Below are 20004 nucleotides of genomic sequence, written 5' to 3'. Positions count from 1 at the left end.
TAACCCTAACCATGTACAAATCACAGCTCCACCGGACTCGAGAACTCTCGATTTCCATCCAGTCCCTCACCAAAATCCTCCTACTGACCCCAGGCAACAACAACAACCAAATAAACACACTCTGGAACCTTTCCAAGTCCATTGCCCACAACCTCAACCAAAAACACCTGCAAAAACTTTCCATTCTCTGCCGACAAGCCCTGAATGCAGGATGCACCCTCCCCCTCCCACCACAACACCAACACAAAACCACATGTCCCTTACTTCCAGACCCACCCTTGCCGCTACCCACTCCACCCCAACCTACCATCTCTAACCCTGCCCCTCCCTCCCACCACACCACAGAAGAGCACCAGTCCTCGGACAAAAGATCCCCCCAGCATACTGACATTCCTCACCCCCAACCACCCACTGACTGCACCTCCATCTTGAACCTTTCCAACCACAACCTCACAACCACCGAAATTGACGTTCTTTCCAAAGGTCTTACCTTCTCCCCAGCCTCCACCCCTAACAATTTCCGGCTATTATTTGACATACAAACTTTCGCCCGCAGACTTAGGTGGACGTATTTTTGGGCCAAGAATCCCTCCTCCAATGCTAATCCCTCAGACATACATCCCAGTCTCCTCCAATTCTGCCCCCCTCCCCCCATGATCCCCCCTCCCTTCCCAACAACCACCCCCTCGAAAGATACATCACCTCTGTGGTCAACAATGTTTCCGACAGTACATACCTCCAAAACCCCTCTTCCCACCACAATCTAACCCCAGCCCAGCACCAAGCCCTCCGGTCCCTCCACAACAACCCAGACATCAAAATCCTCCCCGCAGATAAAGGGTCCACCACAGTAGTCATGAACTCCTCTGACTACGTGGCAGAAGCCTCCTGTCAACTCTTTGATTCATCGACCTACAAGCCCACCACGGTTGATTCATCTACCACACACCTAGACAAAATTCGGGATTTTGTCCTCTCCCGAGGACCCCCTGAAGGCCTATCCAATTCCACCATCTCCTCACTCATATCTGACAACCCCCGCACCGCCACTTTCTACCTCCTCCCGAAAATTCACAAACCGAACAACCCCGGGAGACCCATTGTGTCCAGCTACAATTCACCCACTGAACGCATTTCAGCCTTTCTAGACTCTCACCTCCAAACCCTCATCCAAGCCCTGCCCTCCTACCTCTGTGACACCAACCACTTCCTCAACATCATCCAAAACTTACCACCCCTACCACCCAACACCATCCTCACAACAGTTGATGTCACATCCCTTTACACAAATATTCCCCATGCCCATGGCCTCCGTGCCACGGAATCATTCCTTAACAGCCGACCCAAACCCCACAATCCCAGCACTCACTTCCTGATACAACTAGATACAACTAGCCAACCTTGTACTTACCTGCAACAACTTCTTATGCCAACCTGTTCATGGGCAGGCTGGAACAGGAATTCCTTGACTCCCAGCAACTGAAACCACTCCTCTGGCTAAGATTCATTGATGACATTTTTCTCCTCTGGACACATGGCGAACCCTCCCTCACTACATTCCTAAACCGACTAAACGAGTTCACTACCCTCAAATTCACCTGGTTCCACTCCAAAGACCAAGTGTGGATGTGGACATCCACATTGCGGGAGACCACTTGGAAACATCCATACACATCAAACCGACCAACCACCTCCAGTATCTCCACTACTCCAGCTCACACCCCTACCACACCAAAAAAGCCATCCCATTCTCCCTTGCCCTCAGAGGCCAGCACCTCAACTCATCCCCCTCATCCCGCCAAAACTACAACCTACGCCTGCACCAAGCCCTAACCAACCGTGGCTACCCCTCCACCCTCATCAACAAACAAATCACTAGAGCCAACTCTCACAACCGCACCAAACAACCCAAAACCAACCCTCCAACTCTGATCACCCAATACCACCCTCACATTACGAAAATCAGACATACCCTTCACTCCCTCCTCCCCATCCTGCACAGTGATCCTGATACCAGAGACATCTTTCGGGATAAACCTAGGGTCGTCTTCCGTCGCCCCCCCCCCCCAACCTCCAAAACATCTTGGTCCGAAACACTCCCACCCCTTCCGCACCACTTCCCCCAGCCCACAGGTGCAACAAACCCAGATGCAAGACCTGCCCCATACTCATCACCTCCCCCACCCTCCTGATCCCCACAGCGGCAGGTGAGTTCACCCTTCACCCTAAGGGCACCTGCCACTCATCCAACCTAATTTACACCCTCACCTGCCACCACCTTCAATAACTGCTTCCGTGTTGCCATCATCCATCTTTTACCCCCCCCCCCCTCTGACACATCTTTCCGCAGGCGATGGGAAAGGGCCTATATAGCAGGCATGCACGCCACTATACCCCCCCGGACTCAACCTAGCCAACCAGTAACTCTTTCCTCTCCTCCCCGAAACTACCCACCCACCTTACAGTAAACACTGGCTAAAGTACTTAGTGTTTCCTATCAACTGTTTCTGGCAACACTGACCGTAGACATGCTATGGTCAGTATTCTGTGCCTCTACTCAAAGTGTCGTCGATCTTTTATCTTCCTTCTTGAAAATGCGACCCAGATCGTGAAATATTGAATTATTTCTATTTGTGTGGTAAGTGTTTACTGTCTCCTTCATAATTTGTATTTATCCGCCCTTCTGGCACCATTTGTGAACCTATTCCTGTGTTTATATATATATATATATATATATATATATATGTATATAATGGATAAAAGCAAGGAGGGCCAAAAGGGCTAAGTAAAAATCAAAGAAGGTAAAAGGAAACACTCACCGGACAGTAGAAAAATTCAAAATTTTCGCTAATTTCATAGCATCATCGGTGTGAGGAGAAATAGACGGAACCGGAAGTTGGGGCCCTGCAGAGTTGCCAGGTCCCCATCGAAGAAGAAGCGGTGCCCTGGTGACGAAACAGTGTTTTTTTCGTTCAACGCACTGCTTCTTCTTCGATGGGGACCTGGCAACTCTGCAGGGCCCCAACTTCCGGTTCAATCTATTTCTCCTCACACCGATGATGCTATGAAATTAGCGAAAATTTTGAATTTTTCTACTGTCCGGTGAGTGTTTCCTTTTACCTTCTTTGATATTTATATATATATATATATATATATATATATATATACACACACACACACACACACACACACACACATATACATTGGATATTTTGTATAAATCATCAGACCGCAACACGAAAAAGTTGGTTAGCAAGAAACTTTTCGGTTCGTCATGATACACATGCAGACCAAGCAAGAAAAGTGTTGACCATTGTTTGAAATTACTTTTAGAATGCATTGTTACTCCACAGCACCATTATTTATTCCGCAATCGTAGTTTGTTTATGCAGGCTGTCTCGCGTATCAAATTCACTGCATGCCACCAAGGTTAGAATTCAATTGCAGGCAGGTGCCCTGGTTCGTAGGAAGTGCAGTGTGCTTTATTTTCCGTAAAAAATGTATCTTAATGTTTGTTATTGCATTTATTTAATTCTGTTTATGTAAAGGATACAACATTCAACGAAAGAAGTAACAATAGTTGCGTGTATTACACATATAATGCAAATGTGAAATGGTAACTAGTTATGGCGAAATATAAACATTTACATGCAAATCTTGAGGTAACTACAGTTCGTTTTTTTCCAAAATGCATCAAATACATAGATTTTGATGATTTCCTATACAATATTAAGGAAGTAAATTTGTCGCAATTAACAGAGACTCAATGCGACTCCATTTGTTGATCTGGCAACGCCACACTCAATTTAACGCATACTGACTTTTAAGGTTGAGATGCTATATAGTGGGACAGCAAGATGTTATAGTGCCTGGATCCAAAAAATATGCAGAAAAATGCACAAAACAGATCCCCGCTTGCTTCCGGATGGGCCACTCATTTTCCACACACCCACCTGGGGAAAGTTGTGACAGATTTGCTGAGCAATTATGAGCAGGAAGTATTGACTCACTTGCCTTACAGTCCAGACATGAGTCCACCAGACTTAGACTTATTCCCCAAGTTGAAAGAGCCCATGCGTGGACAATGTTTTTCCTTCCTGGAAGAGTTTTATGCAGCAATACCCAGAGTCATCAACGGACTGAACAACAGTGGTACACTAACTGGCACAGCAAATCTGATACATTCGGACATTGTTGTAGAGAAGCGAGGCGACGACTGTAAGGAGATACTGCCTAACATAAAATAAACATGTCCGAAAAAAAAATAGTGTGCATTATTTATGAAATGGCCTCATACATAACATTATATGTATTTGTATTATTTTACACCTTTTTCTGCCCCTTTTGGCTAATCATGATTAGAATGAATGGTGATTAGATGAAGTCACCATGGACAAAGGACTGAACACAAACCCCCACAGAGGATTGTACTGGCTGTAGCTCCAGATGTCATAGCCTCTTTAGTCTATGAGAATGCCTCTCCAGGGTGCTCTATATGGAAGAGGGGTCAAAAAGGTCACCCTTACACTCCCTCCCCTCTCACTATAATCATATGCAGTGGATTTATCAAAGAATTGTAATGCTGGTTTGCCACTAGATGGCTCTGGTTATGTAAGAGGTATGGTTATGAAGTACGAAAAGTCGGAGGAGAGTAAACCTCCATAAGAAACTCACTTCCTACTGATTAGCTCAGGGTATCACACTTTAAGTTAAGTTTCTCCTTCCTAAGTGTTAAAAAGAATGAGTTAAAATGGAACAAAGACAGGGTTAGTATAGTAGTGGTAGTGGTTAAGTTGTATTTTGTATAGAAGAGTTAGTTGGGTAATTTTTGTTAATTCACAGCACTCTTTGTTCTGTTTTAAGCTAGGTCCTCTGCCAAAATTGACTTTAAAAAAATGGGTCTTAAGTTGAAATAAAGGAAATTTAACTCTATAACAAATAAAACAAATTGGAAGTTCTTCGGATATTGAATTCAAGAACAACAGTATTATTATGTAAAGAGTTAATTGGTTTCTATACTTTTGTTTGTGGAATAACTCGATTACTGTTTGTCATTCAGTTATGTCGCAGAAGATGAGAGAGCATGTGTTGAGTCTAAACAAAGTGCCAACATGTCTTTCTCTTATTCAAATCCATTGAATTTTCCATTGGAATTACCTTTAATTATTGCGACAGCAGTTATGAAACAAAATTGTGATGCATATCATGCATCAATGTAAAGACTAGATATCGGAGAATATGTCGATATACAGAGTGTACACGATGAACCTCTTGGTTTCGACGCAATGCTAAAAATCAGAAAATAAAGTTACGACAATCCAGTCTTTTGTATTTGGTGCCATATATGCTCAAGTTTGGTGTTTTTTTTTTTTTTTTAGTTCACGCACATCATGCTTGGTAGCGCTGTCATCACTTTTGTGAAAATGGTGTCTTCTCAAGAGAAAGCACATGCTATGGTATGGTTTGCGGAGTCAAAATCAATTGTTACAGTGCAGCGTAAGTTTTGACGTGTCTTTAACTAAATGCCACCAATGGACAAGAGCATCAGGGCATGGTACAAAGCTTTTCTAGAAACTGGGAGTGTGTTGAAGAAGCCAAGGGAAGGAATGCCACACGTCTCTAATGAGACAGTTGAGCAAGTTCGTGATGTTTACATCCGCACTCCTCTGGACTTCTTCCTCTGGAGGTATGTTAAGGATGCAGTTTACTCAACGAAGGTGCCAAAAGTGAATGCTTTGCATGACCAAATTGTTGCTGCCATTGATACCATCCCTGACAATGTGCTGCACGCACGTGGCACAGAGTGGAATACCAGCTGGGCATTCTGTGTGTCACTAAAGGTGCTCACATAGAAGTGTGGTAACTTTTTTGTAAGGAACTTTTTGAGTTGCCATTAGCAATAAAATTTTTAAAAAATGTGCAGGTGTGTTCGTTTTAATTTCCCATCACTTCAAAATCCTGGAGGTTCATCGTGTACACATATACCTTACAGAGCAAAAGTTAAAGAATAACTGGAAAACAGAAATCATGCATTTTTAAAGAAATTCCAGCCATTCTGCTTCCGAATCACTTCCGAACACAGCTTAGCTCAACTTGTAACCAACAAGCATGATGCTGCCGCTAGGGATGATGGGAGGTCAGAAGCCTCACATGACTACAACACCACCACCTATTGGCTGTTGTTTCAGATCGGAAGTTGGTAAGAGTTTTCGATTTACTCCATTTTGTAATTCATTTAATCTTTTTATTCTCCTCTGTAAGGTATGTGTAATATATTGACATGTTCTCCGAAATCTCATATTTACATTGATGTATGATACACATCACAATTTTGTTTTGTAACTGCTGTCACAATGCTTAAAGTTACCCTTTTCAATGGTAAACACAATGTATTTGAATAGGAAAAAAGCCACATGGGGATTTGTGTAGACTCAGTCTTCAAGCGTGACGACACGCTTCATAATATTCTGCTTGCAATTTGTTTTACTAATATTTAAAAGATCTACATACCTCTTTTCTTCCTTAGCTTCATCCTCAGAAGTTTGAAGACCTTCTTTCTGTCGAAGCTGGACACTAGAATCAGCTTGATCATCACTATCATCCATGGATCCTATGGGTAAGAAAGTAAGACAATTATTTCAGACATTGTTTATTATCTGCAAATCCCACATGAACTTTAAATGACTTAAGAGCTGCCTTGAAAATAGCAATTATATTCTTTAAAAAAATTCAGAATTATTTAATAATAAATACACATAAAGAAGCAAATATCTGACCTACTCTTCTCTTCTTACCACAGCTATTTTACTGAACCAATTTTCTATCGTCACTAGCTTGATTTCTTGATTTTAGTACTTGAAAAAAGAAATCAGAGCCCATGCATTTCTTACCCAATGTTGAACTTAATTCAGCTCATCATACATTGTTAATAATAACCTCTACATGTTCCAGGGGAAAAAAAGTAGTCAACAAAAGTTAAAGAAAGAACATGTTAAATTTATGTTGAAAGGGGGATGCAAGTATTTTATATCAAATGAATTAACTTAAAATAGATACTTACTTTTGATGTTTTGAATGTCTGACTCTATGATTTGAATTGTTTCATCGCATTCATTCAGACTGTTCCTCAGATGTTGCAACATTTCTTCATTTCCTTCTGTTGTTTCTTCATGGCACTGTTGTTCTATTTTTGATTCAAATTCTTTTCTTGCATGTTGAAGAAGCTGAAAAAGAAGTTAAAACACTTTTTAAAAATTGTAATGTGTGTTATAATGAATTCACACGATTATAAAAGAATAAAATCTGACTTCCACATGGGAGGCCAGATTTTGATTCCAGGGGTGGGGTGATATAAGGTGGGAACTTTTCCGGTCTTGCCCCTGCATAAAGCAGCTCTGGGGCTCACCCAGCCTCAAATAAATGGGTACGTGAGGAAAACCCTGAGGGGGTAAAGGTGGCCAGAGCATGGTGCTGATCACATCACCTCCAAAATGGCGAAGATCAAGGATCCCCTAAATGTGTCTTCTTGGTACAGTGTTTGCTATATGCAAGGGGGAAATATAGCTTTACCTTACCAGAACTGCTCTCTTATCCCCACAACCTCCAGTCTTTAGTCCACATAATATTTTCCATGTTACTTATCGCTTCCATCATCATGTGATGTAGGACTTTCTTGATTGATTGATTTGTATATTCTGGGCACTTCAGCACATAGGCTATTTCGGCCTGTCATGTTATACAGGGATAAACCCCTTAACTAAAACAAAAATAAGGTATTTTAAAAGTTAATTAGTCAATTTTTAAAACTAACTCATCCATTCACAACTAAACAAGAACTAAAACTTTACTGTCGGATGACTAAAATATCCTTACCTAGGTTAAAAGATGACGCTGTAAAGGGACACACAGCACACACAAGGACAAGACACAGGACAACACATACACAGTCCTACAAAGATTATACTGGCTGTAGGTCCAGACAAAAGAGCCTCGTTTGCCTGCAAGAAGCAGTTACCGGGATGTACCATGTGGAAGTGAGGTTGACTTTTGGGTGCCTTACCAGAAGGTCCCCCCTTACACCCCCCTCCCCCCCCCCGTAGGACTTTCTCAAGTGATATATTAAATATGAGGGTTGATATTCACACATTAACACTTCCTCAACCTGAAGCCAACATTTTACTTGATCGCATGGAAGATTGATTTATTTATTTTTACTTCCCTTTTCTGTCATGTTTGGCTAATCGTGAAGATGAGGATGAGTGATGATATGATGAAATTGATGAGGGTATACTCGCAAAGACCACCCCTTCAAGGCCAGAATTCGAACCCGGAACCCCTGGCATCATAGCGTGTGTGCTAACCCCTCCACCATGGATGCTGGCAAAATCATGGAAGAAAATCTAGGAGGTGGTCAGAATTAAAGTTGCCATACTCAGAGCAAACTTAATGTAGAGGATATGGAGACCTTGAGGAAGTGATTACTTTGCTTTTCTGCCACTTTTTGCTAATCATGAAGATGAAGATGAGTGAGATGATGAAATTGATGTAAAGGCATTCACAAAAAATACCCCTTCTCAGGCTAGGATTCGAATCTGAAACCTCTGGCTTAAAAAGCTTTACACAACTTAATAATTGACTTAAAGATCTGCTTACAACATTTCAACATAATGGAAACTAATGTGAACCTTATCCAAAACTGAACCTCATCTCCTTAATGATTAAGTGAACATTACACAGAACAAATACCAAAAATATCAGCACTCACCTCCAAATGTTCTTCCTTGTTGGCAATTATCCTGTTTACGCCTTCCACATCTTGTCTCAAAAGTTCTGTGGAAAGAAATCATTATACTTTCCTAATGTTCTTATCTCTCAGGCACTTAAGTAAGATAATACAAGATAAAAACAAGATTGCAGGAAGTACGTTGAATGCATTCCTGGAATATTTCTGATAAATATAGCAAAAAATCATAAATATATCAGAACACAATTACTTTTATCTATAAAAATATTTCATTTATTTCATTAAAGGATTCATATAATGATAAACACTTATGGTATAGCATTCAAGACCACCTCATAAACAAAGCATAGCCATATATATATACCGTGCGTCCATTTCGATCTTCAGCCGAGAGATCGGGAGAAGCGTGGCGGGCGGCGCTGACGGAGATGCCGACAGTTGCAGCCTGTAATGCCCGCTTATTTTTATGGACATATGCAGACATTTATATAAATATTGCAAAACGAGCACTAACCTGTGTTATAATTTATCATCTGTAATTCATCCAAGTTCTGCCCTTATATACACAAAGAAATACGCTTTAGAAATGATGTTAAGAACCACAGATAATACAGTAGAACATTTTAATCATAATTTTGACCAGTAACGTCCTGCTTAAGTTTATATCCTTGAAAGAGTTTTGTGTCGATGGGGATCGTTTGGAGGTTTCGAATGTGCAACACTGTATCAAGATTACGCTGCAGACGAAATCGTTAAAAGTGAATGGTTTTCGTGAGCTTCCTTGCAATCCGAAATCACCGAGCTCGGGTTTTTTTTGTTCCTTCGTGACTAGATGAAGACAGAGCTGTGAATATAGTGGCGAGCAATGTACACCAAGAGTGTGTTAATTTCGTACTGTGCGCAAGTGTGTTATTCTTGGTTACTTGCAGTTACTTGTTTGTGTTATTGCAGTGTGTATGTGTGTTGTGTCAGTTAGACAATTGGAATGCCAGCTGTAAGGTTCACGTTAGAACAAAGATTTATTATGTATGACACGTACATGAAAACAGACTCGTGTCGAGACGTGTGTAGGCAATTTGTACAGAAATTCCCAGGTGTTTCAACTCTACATAGAGATACGGTTAGACATCCTGTCCTTAAATTACAAGAAACTGGATCGTTAAATTTTAAAACACCTAAGCAAAAACGACGGATTCTAACCGAAGCAAAACTCGATGATATTGGTGCAATGTTAGAACGTTCTCCAAACAAACCTCTACGCCGTGTTTCCCAAGAGGTGGGCGTGTCAAAATCATCGCACATACAGCCACTAAGCTACTAAAATTAAAACCATAATCTTATAACACAGGTTAGTGCTCGTTTTGCAATATTTATATAAATGTCTGCATATGTCCATAAAAATAAGCGGGCACTACAGGCTGCAAATGTTGGCATCTCCGTCAGCGCCGCCCGCCACGCTTCTCCCGATCTCTCGGCTCAAGATCGAAATGGACGCACGGCATATATTTACATTTCAATATCTTGTGACTAGTGGAAATTCAAACATGCTCCATTCTTTATATATATACAGGGTGTCATTTTAAAGGTGACCACTGAAACATATAAAGGGCATCAAAATAAACAACTTCTCTCAGAAACTTTTTCTCATTGGTGCATAGTTTCGGTGCTACAGTCATTCAAAAAAGCCCGTTTTGCCACTTGAATGCTGGCAACCCAACACATTTGATTGCATTTGAGACGTCATTTCCTGTCGTGAAGTGATGTGTGCCAGGGTTGCCAGGTACACACATATTCTGTGAAAAATGACAAAGCTACAACCAGCCACAAAGTGAGAAAACGTGTTCTGTAACTCAACAGGAAGTGAACCAACAATTCAAAAAATGGTAGAAAACAACGTATTCAAAATGTAGTGGTAATATCGAATTTTGTCTCAGCCTACATGTTAAATATTTGCAAATCTCATTGCCAAGTTGGCATCTACAGTTTAGTCTATCCACTTCGTCCTTCTGATACTGGTTGTCTGTGACTCACTGAAGAGTTGACAAAATAGAAACGAAATAACTCAAAATTCCAAAGGTAAGTAACACACTGCATTATGCGGCAAGGGACAAAAAAATGCTTGAAAATAAAGGGATATAAGTAGTAGTAAAACAAGCTCTCTGACGACTGTTTATCTATGCACCGGATACACATGTAATAGTTTGCAACTGTGAACATAGCAGTATATTTGCTGCAGATTAATGATTAGGTTGTTACTATGGTTGTACGTGTTTTAGCCATAATGTATCAATCAACCTTGAAAAATGTTCCTGAGAAAAGTTGTTTGTTTTGATGCCCTCTGTATGTTTCTGTGGTCCGTGGGTGCCATTAAAATGACACCCTGTATATAGATAAACACAAAACTGGAGATAAAAAATGTGTAAAATCCTATAGACCAATCTCGCTTCTATCGCCACTATCAATTATTTGTGAAAAAATCATCAAAAACAGGTTACTTCAGTTTACGTCACCATATATCAACACAGCACAACATGGTTTTCTTCCAGGCAGCTCTTGCCTAACAAATCTTTCCGTCTTACTTTCGCATGCTGCCAGAGCTATTGATAATAACTCCCAACTTGACACTATATATTTGGACATTTCGAAAGCCTTTGACAAAATTAATCATAAATTTCTCCTTCATAAATTATCATCCAGATTTAACATCCATGGCAAATTTCTCTCTTTACTCCAGGACTACCTCCATGAGCGTGAACAACGTGTTGTTCTTTCAGGTACCTCTTCTAACTTTCTTCCCGTTTTGTCTGGAGTTCCCCAGGGGAGTGTCTTAGGGCCGCTCCTATTCCTTCTGTACATGGATGACCTCCCTGAAAAACTGTCCTCCCTCCCTATCAATATACTTTTGTTTGCGGATGATTGTAAACTCTTTAAGGAGATCTCATCGCATCATGACATGATGATTCTTCAAAATGCTCTCACAGAACTTGTTAAGTGGTGTCGTCAGTGGAATTTAGAACTAAACCCTCAGAAATGCTCTTTCCTTACTTATTCCCTAAAAAAGAACAAAGTGGTGTCTACTTATACTATTGAAAACAAACCAATCCAAAACGTTTCCACCCAAAAGGACCTAGGTATTATCATGGATGAAAAACTCACTTTTAATTATCATATTATTGCTACCACTAAAAAAGCCATGCGCCTTCTCGGTCTTCTATACAGATTTAGCGAAATTCAAAACCCATCATCTCTTGCTTTATTCTTTAAATCTTTCATCTCGCCCATCCTTGAATACTGTTCCCCAATTTGGGCAATGGCCTCAAAAACCAATCTCACCAGAATAGATTCTGTTCTCAGTTTCTTTCTTGCAATTGTTCGCCATAGAATACCTTCCTTTCGACATGTATCCAAATCAGACACCATGGCTGCTCTGAATATTCACACTCCATCCTTTCGTCGTGATCTAGCTGACATGAAATTTTTATACAAAATAATAAATGGCAAAATCAGAACAGATCTCCTAATCAGTGAATTCTCACTTAGGGTACCCCAAAAGCTAACGCGCAACCTGCAACTCTTCCACAACCCAACCACTAGGCTATCCCTTCTACAACGCTCCTTGTTTTACAGGCTCCCAGAAATCTACAACAAACTTCCCCTGAATGTAGATATATTCCTTCCAGAACGTAACTTTTGTATATTACTGACGAAGAACATGTAAATCTATCCCATCTTGTTATTGTTTTTTTACCTTTTTTTTTTTCTACTTTATGTTGTTTCAGTGTAAAATGGCCAAATAAGACTGTATCTGAAACTCTGAGTAAATAAATAAATAAATAAATAAATAGATTCATTATTATTATTATTATTTGCCAGACTATGCCAGACTGTTTCACAATGGTGAAATATTGGCTCTTACTAGATACTGTATTGGCATTAGCTGATACAGACAAGAGTATATCATATTATTAGTAGTATTTCTACAAAAAAAAAACTGTAATTTATTGTACCATTTTGCCAATTTGTTATAGTTTCCATGTATATTACGTACCATGGTTTTGTAAAACTAAATTTCTAAATACAAAATTTACATAAATTTACAACAGGTAATGCTCAGTATTTAGCATTGAATTGGCAGAAAACTGATTATCAGTAATGGCATATTTTATATCAGTACCATATCGGTATTGGTTACAAGATCATATTTGAGCATAACTATTATATATGTTAATTCAACTGTATATTGGATGTTGTTTTTTTGGAATTTAATTTCATGAATTCGTTTTTTTTTTTTAATTTTTAAATATACTGATAACTGAAAACAGTAGCAGTTGAATTTAAAAACATAAACATTTTATGGGGAATCTCATTAAGTGAGCATGATAATACAGTACTGTGCAAATTAATGCAGACAAAGAGAAAAAATATATATTTTTTCCATTTTTTACTCTTTCTTGGAGATGTACATAACGTACACTTACACTAATATGAAATATGTCCTCCTTTGGCTGCTATCAGCTGCTTGATGCGGTTTGGCATTGATTGAACCAAATTTGAACACATAACTTTGATATCACTGTCATGAAACCACACATGAATCACATTGGTAATGACCTTTTGCTTCGTTGAACAGTCCATTTTTGCAACACGTTTCTTCACAATACCCCATAAGTTTTCTAGGGGTTCATATCCTGTGAATTCCCTGGCAAATCTAGAATCGTTAAATTGTTGTCAGAAGCAAATTTACGTACAGACTTTGATGTGCGACAAGGAGCAAGGTCATGCTGAAAAATTTCTTGTCTGTCGTTAGTGGGATTTTGAATGAGTGGGACAATTCTGCACCTCAATATGTCAATGTATTTTGCGGAATTCATCATTCCATCCACTGGTACGAGCCCTCCAGGCCCACTGCAAGTAAAGAATCCCCAAAACATTTGCTTGGGTGGGTGTTTGACTGCCTGAATGCAATGTTCAGGTTGTAAAGGTTCACCTGGACTTCGTCGCACAACAGCCATGCACTTCAAAGTGAGACTCATCTGAGAATATTACCTTCCTCCAATCAGTGACTGTCCATTTCTGGTATTTCTTAGCCCATTTTAGGCGTTTCGTCTTCATTTTAGCTGTCAACAATTGCTTTTTAACCGGTTTCCTGGAAGTTGGAAGAATCCAACTTCAAGTAAGCGACGTCGAACCGTTGATGCATCAATACTGATCCCAGCAGAAAGCAAATCACGTTGCAGGTCCACACTTGTTTTGTATGGGTGAATTTTACTGTTTCTTAGCGGTAACGTGTCACTTCTAGGTGTTGTTTTGCTTTTTCTACCACACTTTCCTTTTCGCTTTGGAGAAAAACTACCAGTTGCCCTGTAGTTTCTGATAATTTTTGACACCGCTGATTTCCCAACACCAGCCTCTTCAGCGATTTGCCACACAGTCATGGATGTGTTCTCACTCAGTGTAATAATTCTAGAATGTTTTCTGGGTGTTATATCCATAATGAAAACTCGTAGGAACACGGAGCCCAACAAAAGCGTGTTTACTACAGCCAAGCTCTCACAGAAGTCTGTTGGTTAATAATATTGGCATTGCACAACGACAACAATGAAACACCAACAACAATGCTTCAAACCTTGCAATTGTTGTAAACATTCTCAAGTACGCATCAAAAAGTTAGCTGATACTACTAGTATAAATCTGTTACGTATTTATTCGATTATCTCACATAAAGAGTGTAAAAACTAAAAAAAATGTATATTTTTCTCTTTGTCCGCATTAATTTGCACAGTACTGTATAATAATAATAATTATTATTATTATTATTCAATTAACATATTCCATACATATCAAGTCTGCTTACATATGCATAAGAAAAATAGCAGAAATGTTGAATTAAATTCCTGACTATTTAGACGGTTAACTAGTTCCAATTTTACCAGCAAACCAATACACCATTACCAACTGGTAACACCACTGTATACCAATTAATTGATCTCATCCCAATCCCATCAAGAATGGTGTAAAAGCTAGATTAAAGAATTACAATAATTTATCAACATTGAATAAGATAAATATTAACTTTTACTAAGCACAAACTACACTAAGAAAGAATCAACTTACTAGCAGGAGCTGATCCTTGACGCATTATCTTGAGGTTCCGCCTCACAGGGGTTTGGCCTGGAACAGGTATGGGAGGTGCTGGACGATGAGGAATTCTGTCCGAGCCTTGCCTCTGAAATGGCTGCCTTGTCAGTTTAGGTTCCTGACGATGTGAAGACAATGTTGAGATTCTTTTAGGTACTGGTGGAGCCGATCGGCGAGGATGCTTCGGCTTCAGTGAAGCATCATCTGTAGGAATGAATTTAATGGCTGTACCTGAAACAAAGTGGTTTCATTTAAATCAGGTTAAAAAATCAGTGATTTAAATCACTTTAGCCCTTCATTAGGCATGCCATTTTCTGTAACATGCATAGGTGCATGGTGTACATCTGTACCCCACCCCTTTAACTATCTTTAAGGCATGAAATACAGCCCCGTGCGAATTAATCAGAACAAGATATTTTTATGCATGATAGAGTCTCAAACTTAACTATAGTTTCATGATGATGAATCTATGACAAATCGTGTAATACAAATTATATAACAGAAAGAAGAACATATCAGCTATTAAGAAATATTACGAATATGTAATTTATTGTTTCTGAATAGTGTAATTGGTGAATTAGGATATAAGTACAATAAAAACATAAAGTGTGTAGTTATTGTCGTATTTCAATTAATTCACACGGGACTGTACGTGTGTGTGAATTTGCCCACTAATAAATGTATGAACGTTGAGAAAATATTTCAAATAAAGTAGGCCAATCAGAAATGAGGTCTTCAGTCCCGTGCGAATTTAATGAAATACAACAATAACTACACACGTTATGTATTTCTTGTACTTATACCCTAATTCATCAATTACACTATTCAGAAACAATAAATTACATATTCGTAATATTTCTTAATAGCTAATATGTTCTTCTTTCTGTTATATAATTTGTATTACATGATTTGTCATAGATTCAACATCATGAAACTATAGTCAAGTTTGAGACTCTATCATGCATAAAAATATGTTGTTCCGATTAATTCGCATGGGACTGTACACTCTGAATTATACAGGTCATGCATGCAAAATGTCCTTTCTTTGTCTTTCTTCTACAATCAGCTGCCATTTTCTGCTGCTCTTTCAAAATGATGTAATATAAAGTTAATGTCAGCCGCACGCTTGATGTACACTTGTCCCTCACACACCTACATATGTAACAACTGAAGTAGAGTCATGTTCACTTTTGGTCATATGGTCACTTTTATGTTCACTTTTGGCACTAATGCATAGCTACATGTTCTTCCCTTCCTCAGTAACCCACTTCCATATAACGTCGGAATCTGCAGTGTGCTCTGTATTTAGATGCATTGATATTTTTCATGTTAAGTATTTAGGCATGTGGGGGACAACTGTACACCAAGCACATGACTGACATTAGCATTGTAATATTACGTGACTTAGAAGTATAGTAGAACTGTGCTTAGAACAAAGAGAAAGAAAGAGCATTCACCTACAGAAAAGTGACACGGTCGTACCAGGTTCAACAATAGAATATCAGTAGCAGTAATAATAATATCAATATATTAATACATGAACAGCATGAGACTCTATAATGGTATACAAATGACACCTCGCAGAGCACGGGAAAATATTAAGATTTGCAGTCAAATCAAACTCAGAACTAACTTTTGAAATATAGATTCAGGAACCTATTTCTTTATTTTTCAAAATGAAGTTATTATTCTTAAAAAAGCAAAATGTACATAAGTGTACAAGGGCAAATCTATACAAAACAAATCAATTCAAACTGCCCTGTCAGTCAAAATAAGCACACAATGGCACTGACAAATTAAAATGCACAAATATTTCACCCCGAGATGACGATCTCAACAAGAGTTGAGGGTTCTAGCCCAGACAATAAGAAATCAAATAAATTCATCCGCACAGAGACCTTCAACAAGTGCCAGGGTGCAACGAGTTGTGTATGGAACAAGAGGGCCGTAAGGTGTGTTGCACCCTACACAGGTCCCCACATGAACCACACCCCAATGAGCACCAAGGAGAATCTAAACAAAGCACATAAGACATATATACACTTGAAAGAGTAAATGAAAAATGGTTCAGAATCTGAGCTGACTGGCCTGTAGTTATACTCTTTTTGTTGTCACAGACAACTAGTACCAGAATGGAAATTATATATGCAAAAGCATGTAAAAACATTAATACATAATAACAAAATGCACAAAAGACACAGTAACAGCACAAAATTATAGAGTGCATTTTGCAATTAAAACATTCTTTAAATAACTCAAAACTTTACGAGGAAACTATAAAAACTAATACAGGGTGGCCTTTCTAGAAGCAGATGTTTTTTTTATTTCAACGTTACGTATTAGCGCCTCTCCCACCCCCCACATGTATACAGTAGTAACAATATAAAAGGTCTGTGTGATTTTAATGTATCCAAAAATTCTAATTCAATTCAATTAAACGGTATAGTCATAATATTGAAAATATTTCATTTAAGGTGCAGAGTTTAAATTTGCCATTTCACATCCTCATACTCAAAATATATCTACAAACACAAATCCACAAATGTTATACATGGAGTATACTAATCTATGAAAAATTGTTAATTGTATAAGGATTTCAAACTCAAGTTTAACTAATCAACTTCAAGATACTTTATCTTGCAATAACCTGCGTCTGTCTGATAGATCATTCTGCAAAGGACACTAACACAGTAAACAGATTCAGATATAATGTTTTATTTTCCACGCAGCTTTCTTTTCCTTTATCGATAAAAATAAAAGCTAAACTAAAAAACCTGCCTCAGGGCATTCATAAATTCAATGAGATTTGTGTTAATAAAAGTTGCAATTTTTCACGTCTATGGGAGAAAATTCAAGTAGAATTCACGCATAATTCCCGGAGCCAATAATTCACGCATAATTCCCAGTGAATAGCCACCCTGTAATAACATGACGTCAGCAACAAGATTAATATATACCATGTGAGGTTGTGTACTTCAACACGCTGATGTCACCCAAACGTTTGCAAGATAAATTAAACATGGAAATAAGTTGAAATATACAGCATAAACACAATGTAAACTATGCAAAAACACTAGCATAAATTATTGTGTACTTAAATCTGTTCACCGGATATGTCCTTTCAAACATACACACGATTCCATGGTGAAACACCAAACACGTCACAAGAACTTCTGACATCAACATTTTATATTGAGTTATGTGTATGTGTTAATCACACCCAATTACAGCACGAACACAGCAATTCGGCACAAACACAATGTGCAAGGGCAAACTTCTCCCAACTATTAGAAACAACTGGGAAAAAGCTTACAATTCCAAGGCGCAACCACATGGGGATCCTGGGAAGGACATGTCAAAAGCACTCATGTGTAGTCTAGTTCACAGTGTTGCAATCTCACAATGAAAATCAATGGGGGACACCTGTATCTCATGCACCTAATAGATGGTTAAAGAAATAATTTTAAAAATAAGGCACATAAGTAATTTGTAGATATCAGAATCACTTTTTGTGAAAATACATTAATCTCATAATCATTCAGTGGTGTTTATTAGGCTTTCCAACATTTTGAAAGGAAAAGCATGGGAACAAACTATATGTACTGATGTACATACAAATGGGAAATGTAGTATGTAAACTGTAAACACATGAAATTTCATTTGCTTTAACCTTTAGCATCTGGATGGTCAATTTTGGAATCACAACAGTGACCAGATGCAATTAACTTTCCATTTCTTGAAAACTACATACAATATTTCAGTTCGGTCTCTTTTGATCTTTAGTACACATATAAAAGTATGACATACTCAAATTACAAAACAATATATCCATTATTACTGTTACTAACAAGTGAAGTTTGAAAAAGTCCTTCGTTTCCCTTTGTAAATTTAAATTAAAAAGCCAGCACAGGAAGTTCCATAGATTTTCCTAGAAATTTTGACTGAACCTTCAGTAGATGTGTACCAATAAGTGTAAGACTTTTGAAATTTTCGTCTTTTGGAAATTGTACAATAAAATTTTGAAACAACTTTCAAAATTTGTTTTCCACAAAAAACCAAGCATGTTGTATATGAAATGAAAGAACTCTTCATGAGCTTTAAAATGAGACCATGCCCAGGCTTGTAGTTGAAACAGGTCTCTTGCAAATTATATTTAAAATTTCAGTGGTGAGCAGTTTTCGGGCAATTTTATCAATTTTTAAAATTCAATAACTAAAAAACCGGCAACATGAAAAATAAAAATAAAATGCTTTCTATATTTCAGATGATATGAAACATGTATACCAAAAATTAGTCAAATCCATGACATCAAATTCCAAAATTTATGTTTTCTTGGTTGATTTGAAATGGAATTACCCTTCTTTGACATTAATTTCCTTGCCATGAGAGTTGTTTTTACACAAATTTTGTCGGTCTTAACTACACGTAACCTAGATGATGAATATTAGCTGTTTTATCTGATTTTATAGCGTCGTCTTACTATTTATGTAATAACAATATTTTTTAGTGAAGAAACAAAGAACAAAATAGGTATTAACGTTGTCTTCCCTCCATTTCTTAGTCTGTGGTAACGTACATATGCATCGGAGAAATTAAGTACTAATTAATTAATTTACATATTATTACGAATCGACTTATAATTATATTAATGTATTGAATAGAAACACTTTTATTATTATATTTCTGACACACTTGGCTCAGATTGGCTCCCCAAATACCGTATTTACGCGTGTATAGTGCACGTGCATGTATAATGCGCACTCTGGTTTTGGATGGGTAAAGGTGACAAAAATATTATATCTCATATATAATGTGCAGTACAATCCAGTTTCAAGAAATGGCTTTCTTAGTTTTAGGTTGTCAATCTGTTGCTATGCTGATCAAGAGTGAATGACATCATATGTATTCAATTGCTCATTCCTTCTTTTCCAATATATATATACACTTTTTCTTTCCGTAACTAATGTAACATTTATACGAGGCACATTCAGGACCTTCCAAATAGCAGTTAGCAGCACAAGATTTCTTCCATTAAGGAATTTACACACTCCATGTATGTCATATTATTTGGCCAGTAATACATTTCAATTTTTATTATCTTTTTCCTTATGTTTTCTTTCATC

General features: G+C 38.2%; 1 protein-coding gene across 2 annotated transcripts in view; it reads right to left on the bottom strand.

Annotated features, from left to right (window-relative positions):
- The window catches only part of LOC145984286 (dynamin-binding protein-like), a 95374-nt gene that overhangs the window by 42798 nt on the left and 32572 nt on the right, over positions 1-20004 (bottom strand). For both annotated transcript variants that reach the window (XM_083117925.1, XM_083117926.1), the window contains exons 7-10: positions 14858-15112; positions 8765-8829; positions 7061-7223; positions 6511-6610 (exon numbers count right to left, since the gene is read on the bottom strand). In XM_083117925.1, the coding sequence (XP_082974051.1) occupies positions 6511-6610; positions 7061-7223; positions 8765-8829; positions 14858-15112 (583 nt within the window). The remainder of the gene's footprint in view (positions 1-6510; positions 6611-7060; positions 7224-8764; positions 8830-14857; positions 15113-20004) is intronic.

The sequence above is a fragment of the Lepisma saccharinum genome, chromosome 2 (genome assembly GCF_977018435.1).
Source record: "Lepisma saccharinum chromosome 2, izLepSacc3.1, whole genome shotgun sequence".
NCBI lineage: Eukaryota > Metazoa > Arthropoda > Insecta > Zygentoma > Lepismatidae > Lepisma > Lepisma saccharinum.
Note: the sequence above shows the minus strand (reverse complement) of the source record. Positions and strands in the feature narration are given on the sequence as shown.